The following is an 18,064-nucleotide window of genomic DNA, read 5'->3' as shown; positions in this document are numbered from 1 at the left end:
CAGCCTCGAACCGTCAATAGCTTTTCGCGCCCCGAAGCGCTCAGCCAATCAGAAAACACAACCGCTTCTCGTCTTTCCTGCCCCTCCTCCAGAGCGGAGAGATCCTGTCTCTACCCAGAACACCACGCGGACTACAACTCCCAGAGTCCCTTGCGGCGATCAAAGCCTACTATTCCCTGAGGGCTGGGCGGCTTAGGGCGGAGCAGCAACATGGCGGCGTCCGGAGCTGGTGACCCTTTGGGTGCTAAGGATGGAAATGCCCCATTCGCTCAGCGCATCGACCCGTCGCGGGATAAATTGACCCCAGCGCAAGTGCAGTTTATGCGGCAGGTGCAGCTTGCCCAGTGGCAGAAAACACTGCCACAGCGGCGGACCCGGAACATCGTGACTGGCCTGGGCATTGGGGCCGTGGTATTGGCTATTTGTATCCGTCCTGACTATACCACGTATGGGGTTAGGGAAAAGGGAACGAGACGTGTAGCCTTTAATGTGTGGACAAAATGGGGTTAATACCTAATCCTACTATATCTACGCTGCTCTTAGTGGTTTTTTGATAGCAATTCAGTTAAGGGTTCAAAAAGAGCAAAAGGGTGGCTGGCACTCCACAATCATTAATTTGGGGTGATAACAAGGGTGGTAGAAGAAAGAAATGCCCATATGCTTTTGGTTTCCTGAACCCACCCCGCCAGATGGTTACACCTTCTATTCAGTGGCTCAGGAGCGTTTCCTTGATGAGCTGGAAGATGAGGCCAAAGCTGCCCGAGCCCGAGCTCTCGAGAGGGAGAGAGCATCAGGACCCTAACTGTACGGACCATCTTCAAACTGCTGGAGCTCCTGTACCCCTTAAATGATGCCTGGCGATCTCACAGCATCGCTGGCTTCCTTACTTCGAACTGTGATTGAGCCAAGAAGCCAGAGACTGTGCGCCTGGCCACTGCCGGGTGTGTGTGTGTGTGGGGGGGGGGGTGTTCATTTCACTTGCAGTTTGTACAGTACTCAGCCTTCTAATTTCCTCGTTCGAGAGGTATGTGACCTTGCCTTTCCTCAAACTTTGTGGTTTACCCCTTCACCTCCCAGGGGCCCAACTGTTAAGGGGGAGGGTGTGGTGTATCTGCAGAGTTGGAACCTTAAGTGGGAAAGATGGAGTCAAGTTAAGAGAAATAAAATGAGTCACCTCTCCTGAAGGCAAAGCTAGTGTTTGGGGGCCGAGGGACACATGGCGCTTCTTGCTGGAAAGCGCCCTGGCAGTAACTGCCCTGGCAGTAACTGCGGGGGTGGCACAGCCCCAGGGAGCGGTAAATGTTTAACTAGAATTACTTTTTCCAGCAGATCTTTCCACCTGATTTAAGGGAGAGATTACTGGGCTGTTTGAGACCGAACCAGGTCTTAGGGAGAGGAAGGTCACTCTTTTGCTCTGAGCCTTAAAGACTCTTAATGTCACAGCCTTTTCCCATCTTTGCATGGGTAGGTGAAGGACAAGAGACTAGCACCTTCATTCTTTTGACATTCGCTGGTACCTGCCCATACAGGTCTAGGGTGGAGTCTGGAGGAGGTCATAGCTTGGCCAGGTGGATCACTGGTCATGGAGTTTCCTCATGACCTGGTGGCAAAAAGCCAGAAAACTGGGCAGCGTCCATCCTGCCTCCCATTGTGAGAGGAGAATGGCTTCTAGATCCTCGCCTGCCTCACCCCACAAGTCTTTGCCCCCAGCTCCTAAGACATGACAGAAACAGACCCACAATCCTTCCCAGTATTTTTATTGATTGCTGTTCACTTTGGTGGTGTGAGCACACCTGCTACACTCCCAGCTGGCCTTCTAGAAGCATCTGGACTTGAGTGGGATTGCTTAGTGGTTAGCCCTTGCCTGGGAAGGAGCAAAGATGAAGCGGGGGGTAAGGACAGAAATGACATTTCTTTTTTTTTTTTTTTTTTTTTTTTTTTTTTTTTTTTTTTTTTTTTCGAGACAGGGTTTCTCTGTGGTTTTGGAGCCTGTCCTGGAACTAGCTCTTGTAGACCAGGCTGGTGTCGAACTCACAGAGATCCGCCTGCCTTTGCCTCCCGAGTGCTGGGATTAAAGGCGTGCGCCACCACCGCCCGGCTCAGAAATGACATTTCCACACAGCTGAGCCCCCACATTGTTTTACTCTCTTCAGGATAACACAATCGCACTTTCTATGTCCCCTCAGTGCTGGGGTGTTCTGTGCTGAGTTCAGCTGGTCACCAAAGCATCAGATTCTGAGAGCCCAGGTGCCACAGTGGGCCCTGGTGTTGGGGAGACATAGGACTTCTGTTCTGAATTCACTGGAGGGGAAAAGAAAAATGCTGAGGAAATGCCCAAAGTGGGGGGAGGCAAAGCTGCTGCCAGTCACCATTCCCTGGGCTCTCCCTCCATTGGGCCCGCCCTCACCATCCTGCCAACATCCCCGGCGAATGTCACCCCCTTGCTTGCCCGCTGCTCCTGGGAGCCGGTGCTGCTGCCACTCAGGGAGTTCCTTCGCATGATGCCTGGGAGCAGGATGAGGGAAGGAGAGCTCTAAGTGAAGGAAGGGGCAGCGAGGAGCAGGGGCTGGTTCCCCAGAACCAAGGCTAGACCACCAGGGCCCGAAAGATCCTGTCGATAGGGAAGGAGTCTCAAGGGAAAGGTGAAAGCTGGGTGGCTGCCATCTCACCAGGGCCAGGGAGGTCAGAGCGCTGCAGGCTGTTGCGGCGAGAGGTGGGGAAGCTGCCCTTGGAGAGGCGGCGCTGGCGGCTGGACAACATAGCGGCTGGGGCTACGATACCAGGTGGGGGCTGCTTCCCAAGCCGGCTGTACAAGTCCTCGATTTCTTTTTTCTGTAGGGTCTGCAGTGTCTCCACTTCTGATAAGTGTCTGAGGATGCACCAAGGGCAGGAAATGGCTAGTCACATACTTTGTGCTCCCAGGTTTACCTCTAGTTCTGCCATCTTCCCCAGACTCACTTCTGCCGAAGAGTCTGCAGCTCAGCCCAGAACTCCTCATCCTCCCCACTGCTCTCTGACTCCTCACTGCTCAGACACAGGCTGCTGTAGGAGTAGTTCATCCACACTGGGCTGGGATGACTCAAGAGTGGGGGACTTCCTCCAGTCCGGGCCCCGTCATTCCCTTCCTCTTCGATCGCCACCCCTAGGCCCTCGGCTGCACGGTCACTCTCTGCCAGAGCCTCCCTGGTCTCTGGTCCTCCCGCAGCACTGTCCTCTGTGTCTGAGCTCTCTGAGGTCAGCTCAGGGGTTGGAAGCTTTAGGGAACTGGAGAGAGTTGGGGGTGCTGGTTGCAGGGGCAGCTCTGCTGGTTCCTTGGATGAAGTCACTTGGAAGCGCCCAACAAGCTGGGGCTTTCCCTCTGCAGGGAGGTAAGGTGGGAATTGAGGAGGACAGAAGAAACTAGCTGGACATAAATGTGTTGGGGGTAACAGGCAGGGGAAGGTTGGGGATTAGGGGCCTTACCTTCAGAGATGGGTGCCAGTCTAGCTTCGCCCAGTAGTGGCTGAGCAGAATTTGGGGAAGCCTACAAAGTGTGATACCATGAGAAAGGAAAGGATCCAGAACAGATCCCCCCCTCACCCCAATATCGCTCTCCATCCCCTACTCACCTCACTCTGTGTCTCAGCCATTTGGGGTAAAAGGCTCTCCTGGCCACAAGAAGCTAGAGGAAGGGGCAGGCTAGGCAAGGGACCTGGAGGAGACTGAGAAAGAAGCCCAGGGGAAGGGGACAACAGGGACTGGGCCACGGTCATCACAGCCAGAGAGAAGGCACTAGCCAGAGAGAGGAGGGGGCCTGCTGTGGTAGCAGGGAGGGGGGGAGGAGAGGGGCAGGCAGGAAAAGAAGAGGGGCTGAGAGTGACTTGGGAACAACCCGGAGGGAATGGGTGGGGAGAGCTAGTGGGGAGGGCACTCGCAGGAAGGTGAGAAGAAGGGAATGGGAACTGAGGGGCACTGGCGAAGGGTGGAAGTGGGGAGCTGGGGGTCTGAGGACAGGGGTTTGAAGAGACCTGGGAGAATGGGCAGGGATGGCATGAGGGTGAAGGGATCGGAAAGATGGGGCATGGGAAGACAGGGGGCGTCCCAAGGGAAAATGGGGTTCCAGGGGACAGGGGGGTTCCAGGAGAAGATGGAGAGGTAGAGAAGGCTGCCCAGCTCCTCTGTTCCGGGGAGATGCTTCTCTGGGGCTCTGCTGAAGAGGAAGGGTTGAGATTTCAGACCCCCGTGCCCTGTGCCCTCCACAAGGTCAACCCAAGAGTTGGGATGAACAGGAATAGAACCTACCATTTGGTGGGCCTGGGAGGGCAGGCGGTGCTGCTGGCTCTGCCTGAGGGAGAAAGGGGGCCTTCAGTCTCAGTGGGGAAAGCCGAGTCTCAGACGGATAGTTACAGGCTGGGATTCTTAAGATAGGACCCATGAGCCTCTAGGAATCCAGACACAAGCCTCTTGGGATTCAAAAGCATATGTGCTGAAATATTTGGAGGTAAAGAGGCATGAAATCTGCCAAGCTATTCTCGAGCAGTTCAAAGGAACATAACGTAGAATACAGAGAAGAATGAGAAAGCTAGTCAAAAAGCCAGCCTTAACCAGGAAATCTGGGCAAAGGGCATCTAGGAATGGGCTCTGTAGTTCTCGCTTATTTCAAGATAACAAGCTAAAAGTGTCTGCTCACTGTTTTCTAGAACAAGAGTCTGTAGCTTTCATCAGACTCTCAAACAGAGTTAAGAGCCAGTTGTAAAGTCCTCAAGATTAAGAGCAGTTAATCCAAGCAGATTGCTGAGGGCAGAGTCTGTTCCTGCTGGGGATGTCCGGAGGCCTGACCTGAGGGCTCAGGGCATCTTCAGCAGTCTCCGGAGGACCAGGATCTCTCTTCAGCAAGGTCTCCACTCGCTGGATAATCTCTCGGATCCTGCTCAGGAATCCATCTCGCTCCGAGGGCAGAATGAACTCATTGTACACCTGGCAGGGGTTACGGGATGGGAGGAGGCTGTTATCTCACCGTTGCTTCCCTGCTCCCAATGTTTAAACCCAACAGTTGATACCGCTGCATCATTTCCTGGGGATGTGTTGTACACCAGGCACTTGTGGTCCGGGAGGAATGAAGTCCAGGAACTGACATGCCTAGGATGCATGTGCTGTGTGCACCAACGCTTTCCATGTATCGTCGCATGTAGCACCAACAGCCTGCTACGGTCTATTAATATCCTCCCTGTGCAATGAAGATCACTAATGCTCAGGTTAAGTCCAGCTGGCCTGGGGCTGGAGAGATGGCTCAGTGGTTAAGAGCACTAGTTGCTCTTCCAGAGGACCTGGGTTCCATTCCTAGCACCTGTAACTCCAGTCCTAGAGGATCTGACACTCTCACACAGACATACATGAAGACAAAATACCAATGCACCTTCAATAAATAAATAAGATTGTTTTTAAAAAGTTCAGTCGGGCTGGGCGGTGGTGGCGCACGTCTTTAATCCCAGCACTCGGGAGGCAGAGGCAGGCGGATCTCTGTGAGTTCAAGACCAGCCTGGTCTACAGAGCTAGTTCCAGGACAGGCTCCAAAGCCACAGAGAAACCCTGTCTCAAAAAACCAAAAAAAAAAAAAAAAAAAAAAGTTCAGTCGGCTCAAAGTCAACGCTATTTGAAGCCAGGTCCACTGAAAGCCAGAGCCTAAATTCTTTGCACAGCTGCATGCTTTTGGGCACAATTTCTACATTCATAGAAAGATTATAAAGTACATCACACGGGGTCCCAGTCACGCATGGCAAGGTTAAGGGGAACAAGGCGGTCAATGGTAAATGTCACTTTCCACTCCACAGCCATCACGAACCTACTGCCTACCACGCATTGTGGGAAACGCTGTTGAGTAGGGGAAGCATGGAACATTGTGGTCTTGCACCCCACATCAATCAATACACAGCAGGCTGCAAGTCGTCCTGGGGTGGGTAGAGCACTTGAGCGCCTTGCTGGTAGTGAGTATGGCTAAGAATTCTTTTTTTTTTCTTTCTTTCTGGAGGTGGGAGGATCTTTAGCAAGCATTTCAGACCTGCAAGGTCTGGAGATCCGGTTCACAACAATGTGGGTACTGTACTATTGAACACATGCTTCAAAGTGGTTACGGCAGTAAATTTTATGTTGTGGTTTAGTCTTACATTGTATTTGGTTAGTTGGTTTGGCGCTGTGTTGTTGTTTGGAGGCGGGGCGGGTGGGGGTCTTGCTACATTGTCCAGAGTGGCTTAAACTTGTGGCAATCCTCCCGCCTCAGCTTCAGCTTCCTGAGGGGACTACAAGAACATGCCACTATACCCCACTTACAGTGTGCTTGGATTTTTTTTTGTTGTTGTTGTTTTTTAAACCGCAATTTAGTCAGGCATGATGTAACACACTTTTAATCCCAGCACTCAGGGGGCAGAGTCAAGCTGATCTCTGTGAGTTTGAGGCCAGCCTGGTCTACATGAGCTAGTTCCAGGACAGGCTCTAAAAAAACTGCAGTGAAACCCTGTCTCAAAAAACCAAAATGACCATGCTTCCTGACTTTAGGATCACAGATAGCTGCTGCTGCTGCTGCTGCTGATGATGATGATGATGAAAAGCAGCAAGATTCGGTCCAAGTCTCAAACTCTGCTGCAGAGACATGAACTAGGGAGGAGAGGAAAAAAAAATGGATCCTGGATCCAGGGGCGGGTCACTTGGATTGTGTGGATTCTGAGTGCACACAGGAACCATGGGGAAAAGTTTTCAGACCTACAGACCCCTGGATAGATAGAAACAGAGACAGAAAGGTGCCCGGCCTCTTCCAGAACTGTTCAGAAGTGTGTGGCTTGACAAAGACTCTGGAAGGGTCACATGGCTTGACGGAAGAGGGCAAGCCTTCGATGTCTTTGTTCTGGAGACTAGGTGAATGGCCTCAAGGAGGAGGTGCTTTGTGAAGAATTCCTAAAGCCAGATGTTTTCTCCACCATCTCAGCGGCTGACATCTGCCACCCCACTCTGTTGAAACTGTGTACCACTGGTACCTCTAACAAGAGCCAGTGTCGTCTTGCTCAGGATTCTCCCTCTGCCTTCACTAGAATCCTTCTACTTCTTTGGCTCCAACTTGCTGTCCTTCAGTAACGTGCCCCCCCACTTCTCATTCTCAAACAGGATGCTTGTAAGAGATGCAGTCATGCAGTCTAGAAGCTCAAATGTCTCTCACTTGCAGGTCTGTTTTCACCCTCAGCCCTGGACTGAGGACTCCTAAACCCATCTCTCTTTAGCTCTTCCTGGCCATATCCTGTTGCCATGGAGGACCTTGACTCAGCTGTTGCTCAAGCTCATTGTGACCCTTAAGAAACCCTGCTTTCGGCCGGGCGATGGTGGCGCACGCCTTTAATCCCAGCACTCGGGAGGCAGAGGCAGGTGGATCTCTGTGAGTTCGAGACCAGCCTGGTCTACAGGAGCTAGTTCCAGGACAGGCTCCAAAGCCACAGAGAAACCCTGTCTCAAAAAACCAAAAAAAAAAAAAAAAAAAAAGAAACCCTGTTTTCATTCCCAACTTCTTCTCTCATTGAGTAGTCTGCTCCTCTTTGTTCCTCTGAAACGGGTTGCCCTTGATATCCCTTCTCCCTAACTCCCTAGCATATCAACTCAGCAAATATTTATTGGGCATCCACTACCCACACTGCTACGTCAAGAACGTACTGGACTACACAGCAGTTTTCCTGAAGCAACCCTTAGATCCACCCTTTCTTCTCCTCCACATTCCATTTCACCTCCATTCCCGGAGTCTGGCTTCCTGTGTCCACCTCCCAATCAGATTCCTCATTCCTAAAACCCTCCCACATCTCACAGCAGAATGGTCTACCTAAAACCCATTCTCACGGCTAGACAGATGGCTCATTGTCCGGAGTTCAATTCCCAACAACCACATGGTGGCTCACAACCATCTATAATGGGAGCTGATGCCCTTCTCTGTCATGTAGGCATACATGCAAATAGAGCGCTCATATACATAAATAAATAAATCTTAAAACAAACAAAAACCATTCTAGTTGTGTTTCTCTCTGCCTAACTTTCTTTGCTTTATAAGGTCTTGTGTAGCCTGTGCTGGCCTTGAACTGCTGTGCAGCCAAGGGCGACCCTGAACCCTTGATTCTCCTGTTTCCACTTCCTAAGTGCTCAAGATATCAGGCGTACACTGCAGAGCTGGCCTTCGGATACACTCATGATCTGAATCCCACTTTCCAGGATTTACTGTAGGACCCCTTTACTCCTGTGACAGTGGTTTCCGCAGTACGCTCCCCCCAACACTCAGTACTAACCACTAGCACTAATACTGTTCGGTGCCTCCAGCCGGCCATGCCCTTCCCTGCCGTTCCTATCGCTAGGAGTGGGCCAATCCTATTCCTTCCCGTGCTGCTCCAGCCCGTGCTTTCCTTCCAGTCGCAGTATGACACCTCTAGCAGGAACCACGTGCACATACCACTGTGTCTACTCAGTCCTTATTGATCTCAAGGTGTTCAACCTGACTGTGGGGCCAGGGTGTGTCAGCACCTGTGGCCGCCAGGAGGGAAATGCTTATATCCAAATCTGCCCTGTCTCTCTCCCTCTCACCATGGCCGCTGCAATCTCCTCCGGGCTGTCCCCATCCAGATCAAATCGGAAGGTCACCATCTTGCTGTTGTGGGTCTGGAGCTGGCACTCCACAACTCTGTCATTCTGGTCTGAGACCTTTAGATTCAAAGTCAGCAGAAGGAAAGGCATCAATGCTTCTGCCTCGGTCATGTCCTCCCACCTCCTCTAGTCAAAGCGCGTGGGCCAGAGTGGACACTGAGAGCAGATTCTACCCCCAGAGTTGACACTGAAGCTAGACTAGATGCCTCGTGGGCACCAGTCACACACTGCAGCTCTGCTTTTCTGGCCCACCTCCCCTGTCTCCCTGGCAGTTCCCCACGGGTTCTGTAGGTTGCTCTCCAGCTCCTATGCTCGCCGTACACTAGTGACCCGCAGCCGGGATCGGGGTCTCCGACGAAGGCTCTTCACTGGAGGTTTCCTCGTCTGCCCCCCTTCTCCCATGTCACTGAGGCCTGATGCTGCATCTGAGGCACAGCTGGGCAGGGGAAAGAAGATAGAAGCGTTTAAGTGGGCAGTGGGGACCCAGAACTTTCTGTGTCTCACCCTGGTACCCCAACTTAAACCAGAACATACCTGTCGCCAGGAGAAAAGTCACTGCCAGGGCCAGAGCGTGGAATGGACAAGGCGAAACTCTGAAAGAGGATACACTTCCTGAGATCAGGAGATAATAGCTGTTGATGGTAATTGTGGTGACCCAGGGAAATGGTGCCAGGGATGGGGGGAGAGAATACTAGGGAAAAAGAACTGGAGAAGATAAGGACAGGAATAGTGTATTTCAGGAACAAGGGAACAGGTAGGGGGCTGGGATTCAAGAGAAAAGGATAGGTCATGAATCATTGGAAGGCTCCCAAGAGAGGGACCCCCCTCTCACCGAGGGCAAGCAGAGATGGGACTCAGCGGGGCTGGATGGCACCCCCCCAGGGGGCTGAAGGGCAGGGTCTGAGGCATCCAGGAAGCCGGAGGAGCTGAGGTAGCCATCAGTCTCGCAATCAGCTGGCGGGGGAGGGAGTGGATCAAAAATAATAATAATAATAATAAAGGACTGTGGTGGTAGAGGAGGGGACCTGTCTGTGCAAAGAGGGGCCTGGAGCCAGGAGGGAATTGTGGGAGTATTTGTCCCTAAGGGAAGGTTCACAGCTAGAGTTGGAAGGCTAGATAAATGACAGCATTTCTGGGCTGGACTTCTGGGACCTAGAACTCTAAGTTGGGGTCACTTACAGGTGGTAGATGAGTAGCTAGCATGGCGGAAGAGGAAGGATTGGTGCTGGTCAGCCTCTGGTTCCTCGGGCTCGGGGGGGAAGGCACTGGTGGCACCAGGAGCCATGGACACAGTTGCTGGAGGAGGTCCTGACTCCTGTGGAAGGACCTTCAACTCCCTAGCTTTTCGAAGCTTCTCCCGCTTCCGCTGGATGGCAGCAACCCGTTCCCGGACTGCACGGGCCACTGGCTGGTAGTCAGCTTCGCAAACTAAGCCCAAGGCTACCTGGAGATGGGGATAGAAAGAGAGACAGCTCCAGATTCCCCCCTATGAAAGACTCACCAGGGACTGGGGAGCTACCCAAGTTAGTAAAATGCCTACTGCACAAACATGACGTAAGTCTGATCCCCAGTGCTCACGTAAGGGTCAGGCAAGCAAGCTTGTAATCTCAGTGCCAGGGAGGCAGACACAGGAGCTTGCTGGCCACCCGTCTAGCCTAATTACCGGGCCCCAGCTCCCAGTAAGAGACCCTGTCTCAAAAAATAAGGTTGCTGGTTCCTGAGGCATGACACCCGAAGTTAACATCTGGTTTCCACACATATGCACATACACACCTGTACATGCAGAAAGACAGAGACAAGACAGACAGAGACAGAGGATGGATCCATCAGGACACTTTTAAACTGGCTTCTGGCCTTCACACATAGGCACATACACACTTCTGTACATTCAGAGAGAGAGAGAGAGAGAGAGAGGAGGAAGGGGGAAGGGAGGGGAAAAGGATCTATTAGGACACCTTTTGAGGCCTCTAGGAATGAGGAAGGAGCTATTTATTGACTAAGTACCATGTCTGTTAGTGAAAACTCATCCTTGTTAAGCCTTCTCAATAACATTGGGGAATAAACTTTGCTGCTGTTGTTTTAGACATGATAGTGATCATGAAGGCCTGCATTCCAACCCCCAACACCCATGTCAAAGCATGCACACGTATACATGCATGCATACATGCACACCCACACAGAAAAATAATACGCCGCACACACACATACTCACTCATGCATGCACACACATGCCTTGCAGGTAATAGATCAAGATTTGATCTTGAGGGCAGGCAGGCTGGCTTTGTGTATAAAGGTGCCCACTGCCAAGCCTGACAGACTGAGTCAGAATGATGGAAGGAGAGAAGTGATTCCCACAAGTTGTCCTTTGACCTCTGCTTATATGCTGTGGCAAATGTGCACCCACATACATACACAGAGTCACACACAAATAATATATAACTTTTTAAAAAAAAATCTTTTCAAGATAGGGTTTCTCTGTGTAATAGCTCTAGCAGTTCTGGAACTAGCTCTTATAGACCAAGCTGGCCTTAAACTCACAGAGATCTGCCTGCCTCTGCCTCCCAAATGCTGGGATTAAAGGTGTGCGCCACCAAGGCCCAACTACAAGAAAAGATTGCATCTATAGTCAAGCTGGGCAGTGCTTTGGCAAGTGCACTTTTGCCACATTCAGTCTCAAGTTATTATCATTAGAGATAGGGTCTCACTGTGTATCCCTGGCCTCACAATATAAACCAAGATGGGCTCAGAGATTCATCTACTTTTGCCTCCTGAGTGCTGGGGTCAATCATATGAGCCACTGGGGCTGGAGAGATGGCTCAGAGGTTAAGAGCACTGGCTACTCTTCCAGAGGTCCTGAGTTCAATCCCAGCAACCACATGGTGGCTCACGACCGTCTGTAATGAGATCTGATGTCCTCTTCTGGTGTGCAGGCAAAATGCAGAAAGAACACTGTGTACACAATAAATAGATTTAAAAAAAAAAAAAGGAAAAGAAAAAAATAATATGAGCCACTACGTCAGGATAGTCTCAGGTTCTTGACCCAGAACAGATGACCCTTGACCTTGCTGCTGCCATTTCTCTATTGAGAACCCCATATTCTCACCCCTTCTCCCATTCAGGCTCTCCTCAACAAGCTTTTAAGGTTCTGTCCTGACATCCTCTATGCCCACAGCTGCTTTCTCTTCCACCAGTGTCTGCTCCTCCCCGCCCCCTCCTTCCCTTTCAGTTTAGCTGTGAGTTTTGCAGGTGGAGTAGAAGAAGAGAGGCAGGGCCACCTGACCAAATCTGAATGGCTTGAGCTTAAATCCTGCTTTGTCATTTGTTTACTTGGGCACTCCAGACAAGACAGCTAGTCTCTCTGAGCTTGCATTCCTTCATTGATAAGTTGGGATAAAATTGCCTTCCAAACAGGCTCATGTGAAAATGCTTCAAGTCACGTGTGATTGCTAAGGAGGACCTACCACCTGCCAAACAGTAAGGGATTAGAAAAAAAAAATCTGGTAACAGATAGTTTCTGGTCTAGCAGAGGAGAGAGATGGTAAACGCATTCTGGTATAAAAACAAAGCCCACGGTTGAGGCTGTGTAGAGGCCCCACTGATATGGAAAGAAGCATTCAACTTTTAACTCCAGAGGAATGACCTTCCTGGAATTGATGGTGCTAAGCATTGGGGGTGGGGGGATGACAAAGAAGGTGGAGAGGGAAAAATAAATAGATAAATTGCCAAGAAGGACATTCCATGATAAATGAATGTGCAAGAAACAAAGAAGCGAGGTTAGAGGATCCACGGTTGGTTCTGGAAAAAAACAAAAACAAAAACCCTAGTGTGTGCAGGTGAATTAGGGCAGGAGAGGCAGGAAGACCCCTGTAGGAGACGCTCCTCTGGGTGGGAGCCTCCTCTCGCTCCTCTAGTGGCCCACCCTGGCCCTCTCCTATTGACTGGTGACAGATTGGCTGAGCCCTTTACACGCTCAATCAAAACAGGACCTATCTCCTCACCATCTCCTGAGCCACCTCCTCAGCAGCGTCCCGACCAAGCTGGAACAGGAACTCGATGGCCTGGTTATCCCGTGGACGCCCCCCGCGCCGCGCATCCTCCATGCGCAGCCAGAGTTTGAGACCCGGCTTCTCCCCGTCATCCTCTTCTGCCAGTTCCACGTGCACACCTCGTTCCTCGCGGAAGAATGCGTGGGCCAGGAGATCCTGAATGGTGAACCTGGGGACCGTGGAGAAGTGAGGAGCCGAGCCTGCTGCCACCCGAGCTTCGTCTCCATGCCCTCTCTGGCCCGGGGACCCCACCTCTCGTTCTTATCCGTGCGGATGCAGCCTTCAATGATCTCCTTCACCTCCGGCATCTTCACCTTGTAGAAGCTGTTGGGCTTTGTGCCCTGCGAGAAGAGTTGCATGAGGCCTCGGGCTGCCTGCGAGCCAGCTCTCAGGAAGTGTGCAAAGCAGGCAGTCTCCAAGGCTCGGGTGGGGGAAGGGTGTTGGTACTGAGAGACGCGATTGATTTTCAAATCCATTCCCTCCACATATTGCTGGTGTGACCTCGCGCAAGACTTCCTGGTTGGTTGTTTTCTCATTTGTAAAGCGCAGAGCAGAACATTCGCCCGGCTCACCTGGTGGGACAACTAGGAAGATCTGCCGGGACTAGATGTGCAGCAGCTTGTAAACTCTTAGGATTGCACATATTCTTACTAGCTTGTGTGAGGGGCTTACGTGCATACAACACATTTCCGCTTCACTGGGGCATCTTTCTGTCTGGCCTGTTTTTATTGAGATAAAGGATACCGGCTACGTACAGGCTAGTTAGAGGGCAGGAGAGTGGGAGAGCCTCTGGGGATCCCTTCTTCCCGAACCCCGTCCTTCTCACCGAAGTGACCTTGCGGTAGATTTGTGCTGCGTTCTGGCACTCAGAGTAGGGATACTCAGATGTAGCCATCTCCAGCATGCACATCCCAAAGGCGTACACGTCCACCGCCTCGTCGTACTTTTCCTCATACATCTCGGGGGCCATAAATTCCGGGGTCCCTGTTGGACCCACAGAAAAGGTCAGGCCTTCCTCTTGGTCCCCTCCCTCCATTCGGGTCTATCATAGGCTAAATAGCCCAAGGGCAACCCCGGGAGTTCTGGTGACCAACTCTTGCCCGAAGTGTGTTCTGGGGGCTGGAAGAATGGGTTGCCCTGGTTTGGGAGCTCTCCAAAGCCCTGTTGGAGCTCTTTTCTGATGTGGGGGAGCTAGCAATGACAAAGGCCCTGCTGGAGAGACGCACCGATGACGCTCTTGGCAAAGGAGGCGCGCTTGAGTGTGGCCAGTCCGAGATCTCCGATTTTGACAGAGCCTGAAGGGCCGGTAATGAAAACGTTGTCACACTTGAGATCTCGGTGCAGAATGGGGGGCACGCGGGAATGTAGGAAATGAAGTCCCCGCAAGATTTGGCGACTCCAGCGCTGAAGGACTCGGGGCTTCATTTCGCGGAACCGCCTCAGGTACCTGGGAGAGGGTGCATAACCATGGTCGGCGTGGGGATATCGATTCCTGGACTGGAAAATTTCCTCTTATCCTACCCTTGCCGCCACCTCCGCGTCCCCTGCCAGATTCTTTTAAATCAGGTTCGTCTGGCCCAAAAAGAAACTGAGTCAATGAGTATGGTAAATAGGTTACAAAACTACTGACAGTAAATTCGGAGATAGGGTGACCGCCAAAGAAGGTGCTGTGGGAGCAGGAAGGAATGACTAACTGTCCCAAGCGTGGGGGAGGATTTCACTGAGGAAATAACGTTTGCCTTGAAGGAGGAGTATTAAGTTCAAGGGTGAAAATGGGAAGAGATGGAGATTTTCCCCGCTGAAGGACCACAGGAGTGACAGGGCAGGGTGGGAAGTCACTGAAAACTGGCTTTGTTAACTTAAGCTAGAAATGAGAGTGTATTTTAGGGACTTTGTGGACTTTACCCCAGGGCAGTAGGAAATCTTGAAGAGGTTTGAGGAGGCAAAGGGTCAGATTTCCTCTAGGTTGCAGGAAGATGGGATAACGTGGGGTGGACACACTGGGAAAGGCTCCTTAGGGCTGCTGTTGTGTATGTGTTTGGAAGGGGGGCATCAGTAGTGTTGGAGCAAGGTAGGGAGGGCAAAGATGAGCAGTGAAAACCCAGCGGGAAGATATTAAGCAAAGACCTAAGAGATGTTGCTGTTAAGCACAACAAAGATATAGACATGGGAGGACATTGTGATTGGGAGAAGTTCCCAGGGCCTCGGAGTGGTGTCCCATCCTCCCCCTCCCACCCAGGCCAGAGCTCACGTCTTGAGCGTGCCGGAGGTCATGAGTTCAGTGACCAGCACGATGCAAACCTGGCCCCTCAGCACCGACTTCCACGAGTCATAGAAGCGGACGATGTTGGGGTGCTGCAGCCCCTTAAGCATCTCAACCTCCTCGGAGAATCGCTGCCGTTCAGCTCGAGATAGTTTCCGAGTCTGTGGGATGGGACGATCGGGGTCACACCAGACCCAGAACCCCAGGAAGAAGAGCACGGGATATCTGGGGCAGAACTTGGGGGGGGGGTGAGGGCAGGAGCATTTGGCCGGGGTACGATAGCCAGAAGGGAGGGCAGCAGACCCCCGACTTTTGGTTGGTCTCTTCTTATTGCTCCAAGAACACACCCATCCTGGGCCTGGGGCAGCAATCCGGACCCCCGGCTGGACACAAGCGTCTTTATGCACAGGTCTGGGAGCCGGTGCTCAATAGCGCCTTTGTGGCCTCCAGAGCCGACTGTGGAAGTTGGGGAGGAGGGGGGCTTGTGCCCTGGGGCTGGCAGCCGGTAGGCAGCAGGCAGACCACGGGCCGGGAATTAGGGCCGGCAAGAGGTTGGCCCTAAAACCTAGGAACTACAGGCTCTAGAAGGAGGTAGATGAAGGTACCAAGAAAGAAAAGATCCTGTACCAGGGCCAGGAGACCGCCCCCCATGGCTGGGGCTGCCCCACCCCTCCTTTCTCTTTCTCCCTCCCTCCCCCTCCCCTGAGTCTGGCCGATTCTCCTGGCCTGGCTTAAAGCCTGGGGCGCGGCACTAGCAGGCACTAGTGGAGAGTCCTGTGCCAGAGCCAAAGTGGAAGGACCCCTCCTCCTGGTTTTGTTTCCTAATCTGGATCTTGAGTTTCTGGACCACTCACACGTAGAGTGAGAGCAACGGGAGGAAGAAAGTGCTAAAAATCTGTATCCTCCTGAGGTACAAAACTTGCTAGAGCTCAGCTCCTTTGGCAATGGAAAGGGAGAACCCAGGTATGCAGAGGGGTGTGAAACCGGACTGGACTCCAGCTTCAACTAGAGTGTCCTGTCCCTGCTCCCTGAAGTTGCTGCGAAGTCTGTAAGGCTGACTGCTTTGGAAGGAACCTGGGGAGCCCCCTTCTGCTATAACTACCCTAAATCTTTTTGGAGGTGGAGAGGACTTTGGCCTCAACTCCGGGCCTCCCACATCCCAGTCTCTTAAGTTTGTAAAGAGGAAGGAGGAGGAGCGAGAGGATCAGGGTCATAGCACAAAGTCTCAAGACTTAGAGGAAAAAGAGAGGACGGGGCAGTGGTGCCCAGGGCAGGAGACTGAAGGGTCTGCCTCCCTCCCTACTCAGTTTCCCAACACTCAGGTTTGTAGAGAGGCTAGAAAGTGAAGCTAGCTATGCGCATTGGCTCATTGGGAGCCACCATATACCACCTGCCTCAGTTTCTCCTGAACCCACCCAGAGTCAGTGAGATGATGCCGGCAAGAAGAGCAAGGGTGCCTGGATATCTGATAAGGAAAAAAAAAAGATCCTTTCCTTGATGTTGTCCTCCCGTTTTCCCAACCTGCGACCTCCAAAGGACCCCATCCCCAGTTACCACAGAGGGGGTGCCCAGCCACACCTGCAGTTCACACCAGGCCACCTCTACCGTGGTATCGGTGTCTAGCCCTCGATACACCGTCTTGAAGGAGCCTCTTCCAATCTCAATGTCAAACTTGAGGTATCGGCCGTCTGGAGACGTTGCCACAGCCTGGGTCTCTGTGTCCTCTTTCTCTTCCTGCTCCCGCCGCCGCTCCCGGGCTGCAGCATCAAGAAGCCTCGGTGGTTCTCGGGACCCGGGACCTCCCGAAGGTACCGTGAGCTCAGGACTTGCCTGGTCTGCAGCCTTCACCGGGGCTGCCCCGGTCCATGTGCCCTCGGAGGTTTCTTTGGCACTAGGAGGTGGGCTCTTCGTGTGGCCAACGGGGTCCGGAGGATCGGGGGGTTCCGGAAGGAGTGACACTGGTTGAGACCAGGAGCTCAGCAGTCCCAAATCGACTGAGCTGCGGCGGTTCTGTCGTGAAGATCGGGGTCGGGGTTCAGCCTTCCCAGAGAAGCGGCGCACTCGCCGAGGTGGCCCCAAGCGGGTTGGCCCCGAGGAGGTAAGAGCCGGCGGTGGCCGCAGAGCCAAGTCAGCTTCGGTTTGGGACATGGGGACCCCGTTTTCCGTAGTCCGAGGTGCTAGCATGGGGAAGGGCCGGGCGTCGCAGGGCGGAAAGCCAGGCGACTGGAGGCGGCGGCCTGACAGGCGGACCGGCTGGGTGCGCAGCGCTCCGGCTGAGCGGCTGGGGCCCCAGCCCCCAGCGGGCCGTCCTGGCGACCCGCCCCCAGCTCCGCCCCACGACCCGCCCCCAGCCGAGACCGGTCCTCACCCCCCAGGGCCACCCCCTAGTGAGCCTGGCCCGTTGTACCGTGTGGAGCTGGGGTGCTGCCCTCACCTCTGCCACCAGCCGCTTAGCCCCCCGGCCGCCTGCCTTGCTCTCCAGAGTCTCCGCCTTCAACCCTTTTCCCCGGCAAGAGCTGAGTGAGTGGGAGGAAGCGGTGGGTGTGCTCCCGCACAAGGAGAGCGCAAACATGTTTGGGGTGGGGGAGCTGGAGGACCCTGGAACAGGAGATGAAAAGTGACTGAGGCTCCCATTGCCTCAGTGGGGAGGAGGGTAGCTGGGGAGGGGCACCACTAGCCTGTATGCCCCTGATAAGGCAGCAAGCACTACCCAGCCCTAATCAGGAGTAGCCTCAGGCCTAACATCGGTGTTGGAAAGGTAAGGTTTTTCTGACTCAGCTAGACCCCCGTCCACACAGATGGGTGTGTGTACTCCAGGACAAGTGCCACCACCCCCAGCCAAGAGCTGGTCACCCATCAGCTCCACCCCACCTTGGCCTGAGTCTGGCCCTGGCCAGAAAGGCTGTTTTTGCTGTGGGCTCTCCTTCCTCCCCTTCTGTTTGCCAAAGTCTTCAATAAACCAAAGTTCATATCCGCCCCCCCCCCAAGCTCCCCTTGGCCACAACTACCCCACCCAGACCAGATGGGTGGAGGGAGGGGCTTCAGACTAGTTCAGGACTTCCATGGGAGAGCAATTAAGTGACTCCAATTTAGAGAGCAATCTGTCCCTCAG

At 53.1% G+C, this 18,064-nt stretch overlaps 2 protein-coding genes across 4 annotated transcripts; one reads left to right on the top strand and one right to left on the bottom strand.

The window, feature by feature from the left end:
* The first annotated feature begins 191 nt into the window (after nucleotides 1–191).
* On the top strand, nucleotides 192–1,184 carry LOC101994167 (cytochrome c oxidase assembly factor 3 homolog, mitochondrial). The gene is made up of 2 exons (XM_005369056.1): nucleotides 192–424; nucleotides 690–1,184. The coding sequence occupies exons 1-2, from the start codon at nucleotides 211–213 to the stop codon at nucleotides 800–802; spliced, it is 327 nt and encodes a 108-aa protein (XP_005369113.1). The 5' UTR covers nucleotides 192–210; the 3' UTR covers nucleotides 803–1,184.
* A 769-nt stretch (nucleotides 1,185–1,953) lies between these two features.
* Wnk4 (WNK lysine deficient protein kinase 4) lies at nucleotides 1,954–17,872 on the bottom strand. 3 transcript variants are annotated; one of them, XM_026777037.1, is made up of 20 exons: nucleotides 17,387–17,872; nucleotides 16,531–16,962; nucleotides 14,941–15,113; nucleotides 13,916–14,136; nucleotides 13,516–13,673; nucleotides 12,942–13,030; nucleotides 12,642–12,858; nucleotides 9,823–10,087; nucleotides 9,476–9,597; nucleotides 9,178–9,236; nucleotides 8,965–9,079; nucleotides 8,584–8,700; nucleotides 4,819–4,956; nucleotides 4,282–4,324; nucleotides 3,609–4,189; nucleotides 3,463–3,523; nucleotides 2,959–3,358; nucleotides 2,670–2,869; nucleotides 2,408–2,505; nucleotides 1,954–2,301 (listed from the first exon to the last, which is right to left on the bottom strand). In XM_026777037.1, exons 1-20 carry the CDS (start codon nucleotides 17,522–17,524, stop codon nucleotides 2,299–2,301), a joined length of 3,630 nt encoding a protein of 1,209 aa, XP_026632838.1. In that variant the 5' UTR covers nucleotides 17,525–17,872; the 3' UTR covers nucleotides 1,954–2,298. The 3 variants fall into 3 exon arrangements, with proteins under 3 accessions (XP_026632838.1, XP_005369112.1, XP_026632837.1); XM_005369055.3 differs by lacking the exon at nucleotides 17,387–17,872 and having other exon boundaries at nucleotides 16,531–17,190; XM_026777036.1 differs by lacking the exon at nucleotides 17,387–17,872 and having other exon boundaries at nucleotides 3,609–4,186; nucleotides 16,531–17,190.
* Between the last annotated feature and the right edge of the window lie 192 nt (nucleotides 17,873–18,064).

Source organism: Microtus ochrogaster, unplaced genomic scaffold, assembly GCF_000317375.1.
Source record: "Microtus ochrogaster isolate Prairie Vole_2 unplaced genomic scaffold, MicOch1.0 UNK44, whole genome shotgun sequence".
Lineage (NCBI taxonomy): Eukaryota > Metazoa > Chordata > Mammalia > Rodentia > Cricetidae > Microtus > Microtus ochrogaster.
The sequence above is the reverse complement of the archived record's forward strand: the minus strand, read 5'-3'. Positions and strand labels throughout refer to the sequence as shown.

Bases quoted from the DNA above. Each gene is read 5' to 3' on its own strand.
- LOC101994167 (XM_005369056.1), top strand. From the start codon at position 211: ATGGCGGCGTCCGGAGCTGGTGACCCTTTGGGTGCTAAGGATGGAAAT. The intron at 425-689 runs GTATCCGTCCTG...CCACCCCGCCAG, and splicing joins GGCCGTGGTATTGGCTATTT to ATGGTTACACCTTCTATTCA.
- Wnk4 (XM_005369055.3), bottom strand. From the start codon at position 17,136: ATGCTAGCACCTCGGACTACGGAAAACGGGGTCCCCATGTCCCAAACC. The intron at 15,114-16,530 runs GTGTGGCTGGGC...CCCATCCCACAG, and splicing joins TGGCCTGGTGTGAACTGCAG to ACTCGGAAACTATCTCGAGC. The intron at 4,325-4,818 runs GTCAGGCCTCCG...TTTCTCCCTCAG, and splicing joins AAGATGCCCTGAGCCCTCAG to GCAGAGCCAGCAGCACCGCC.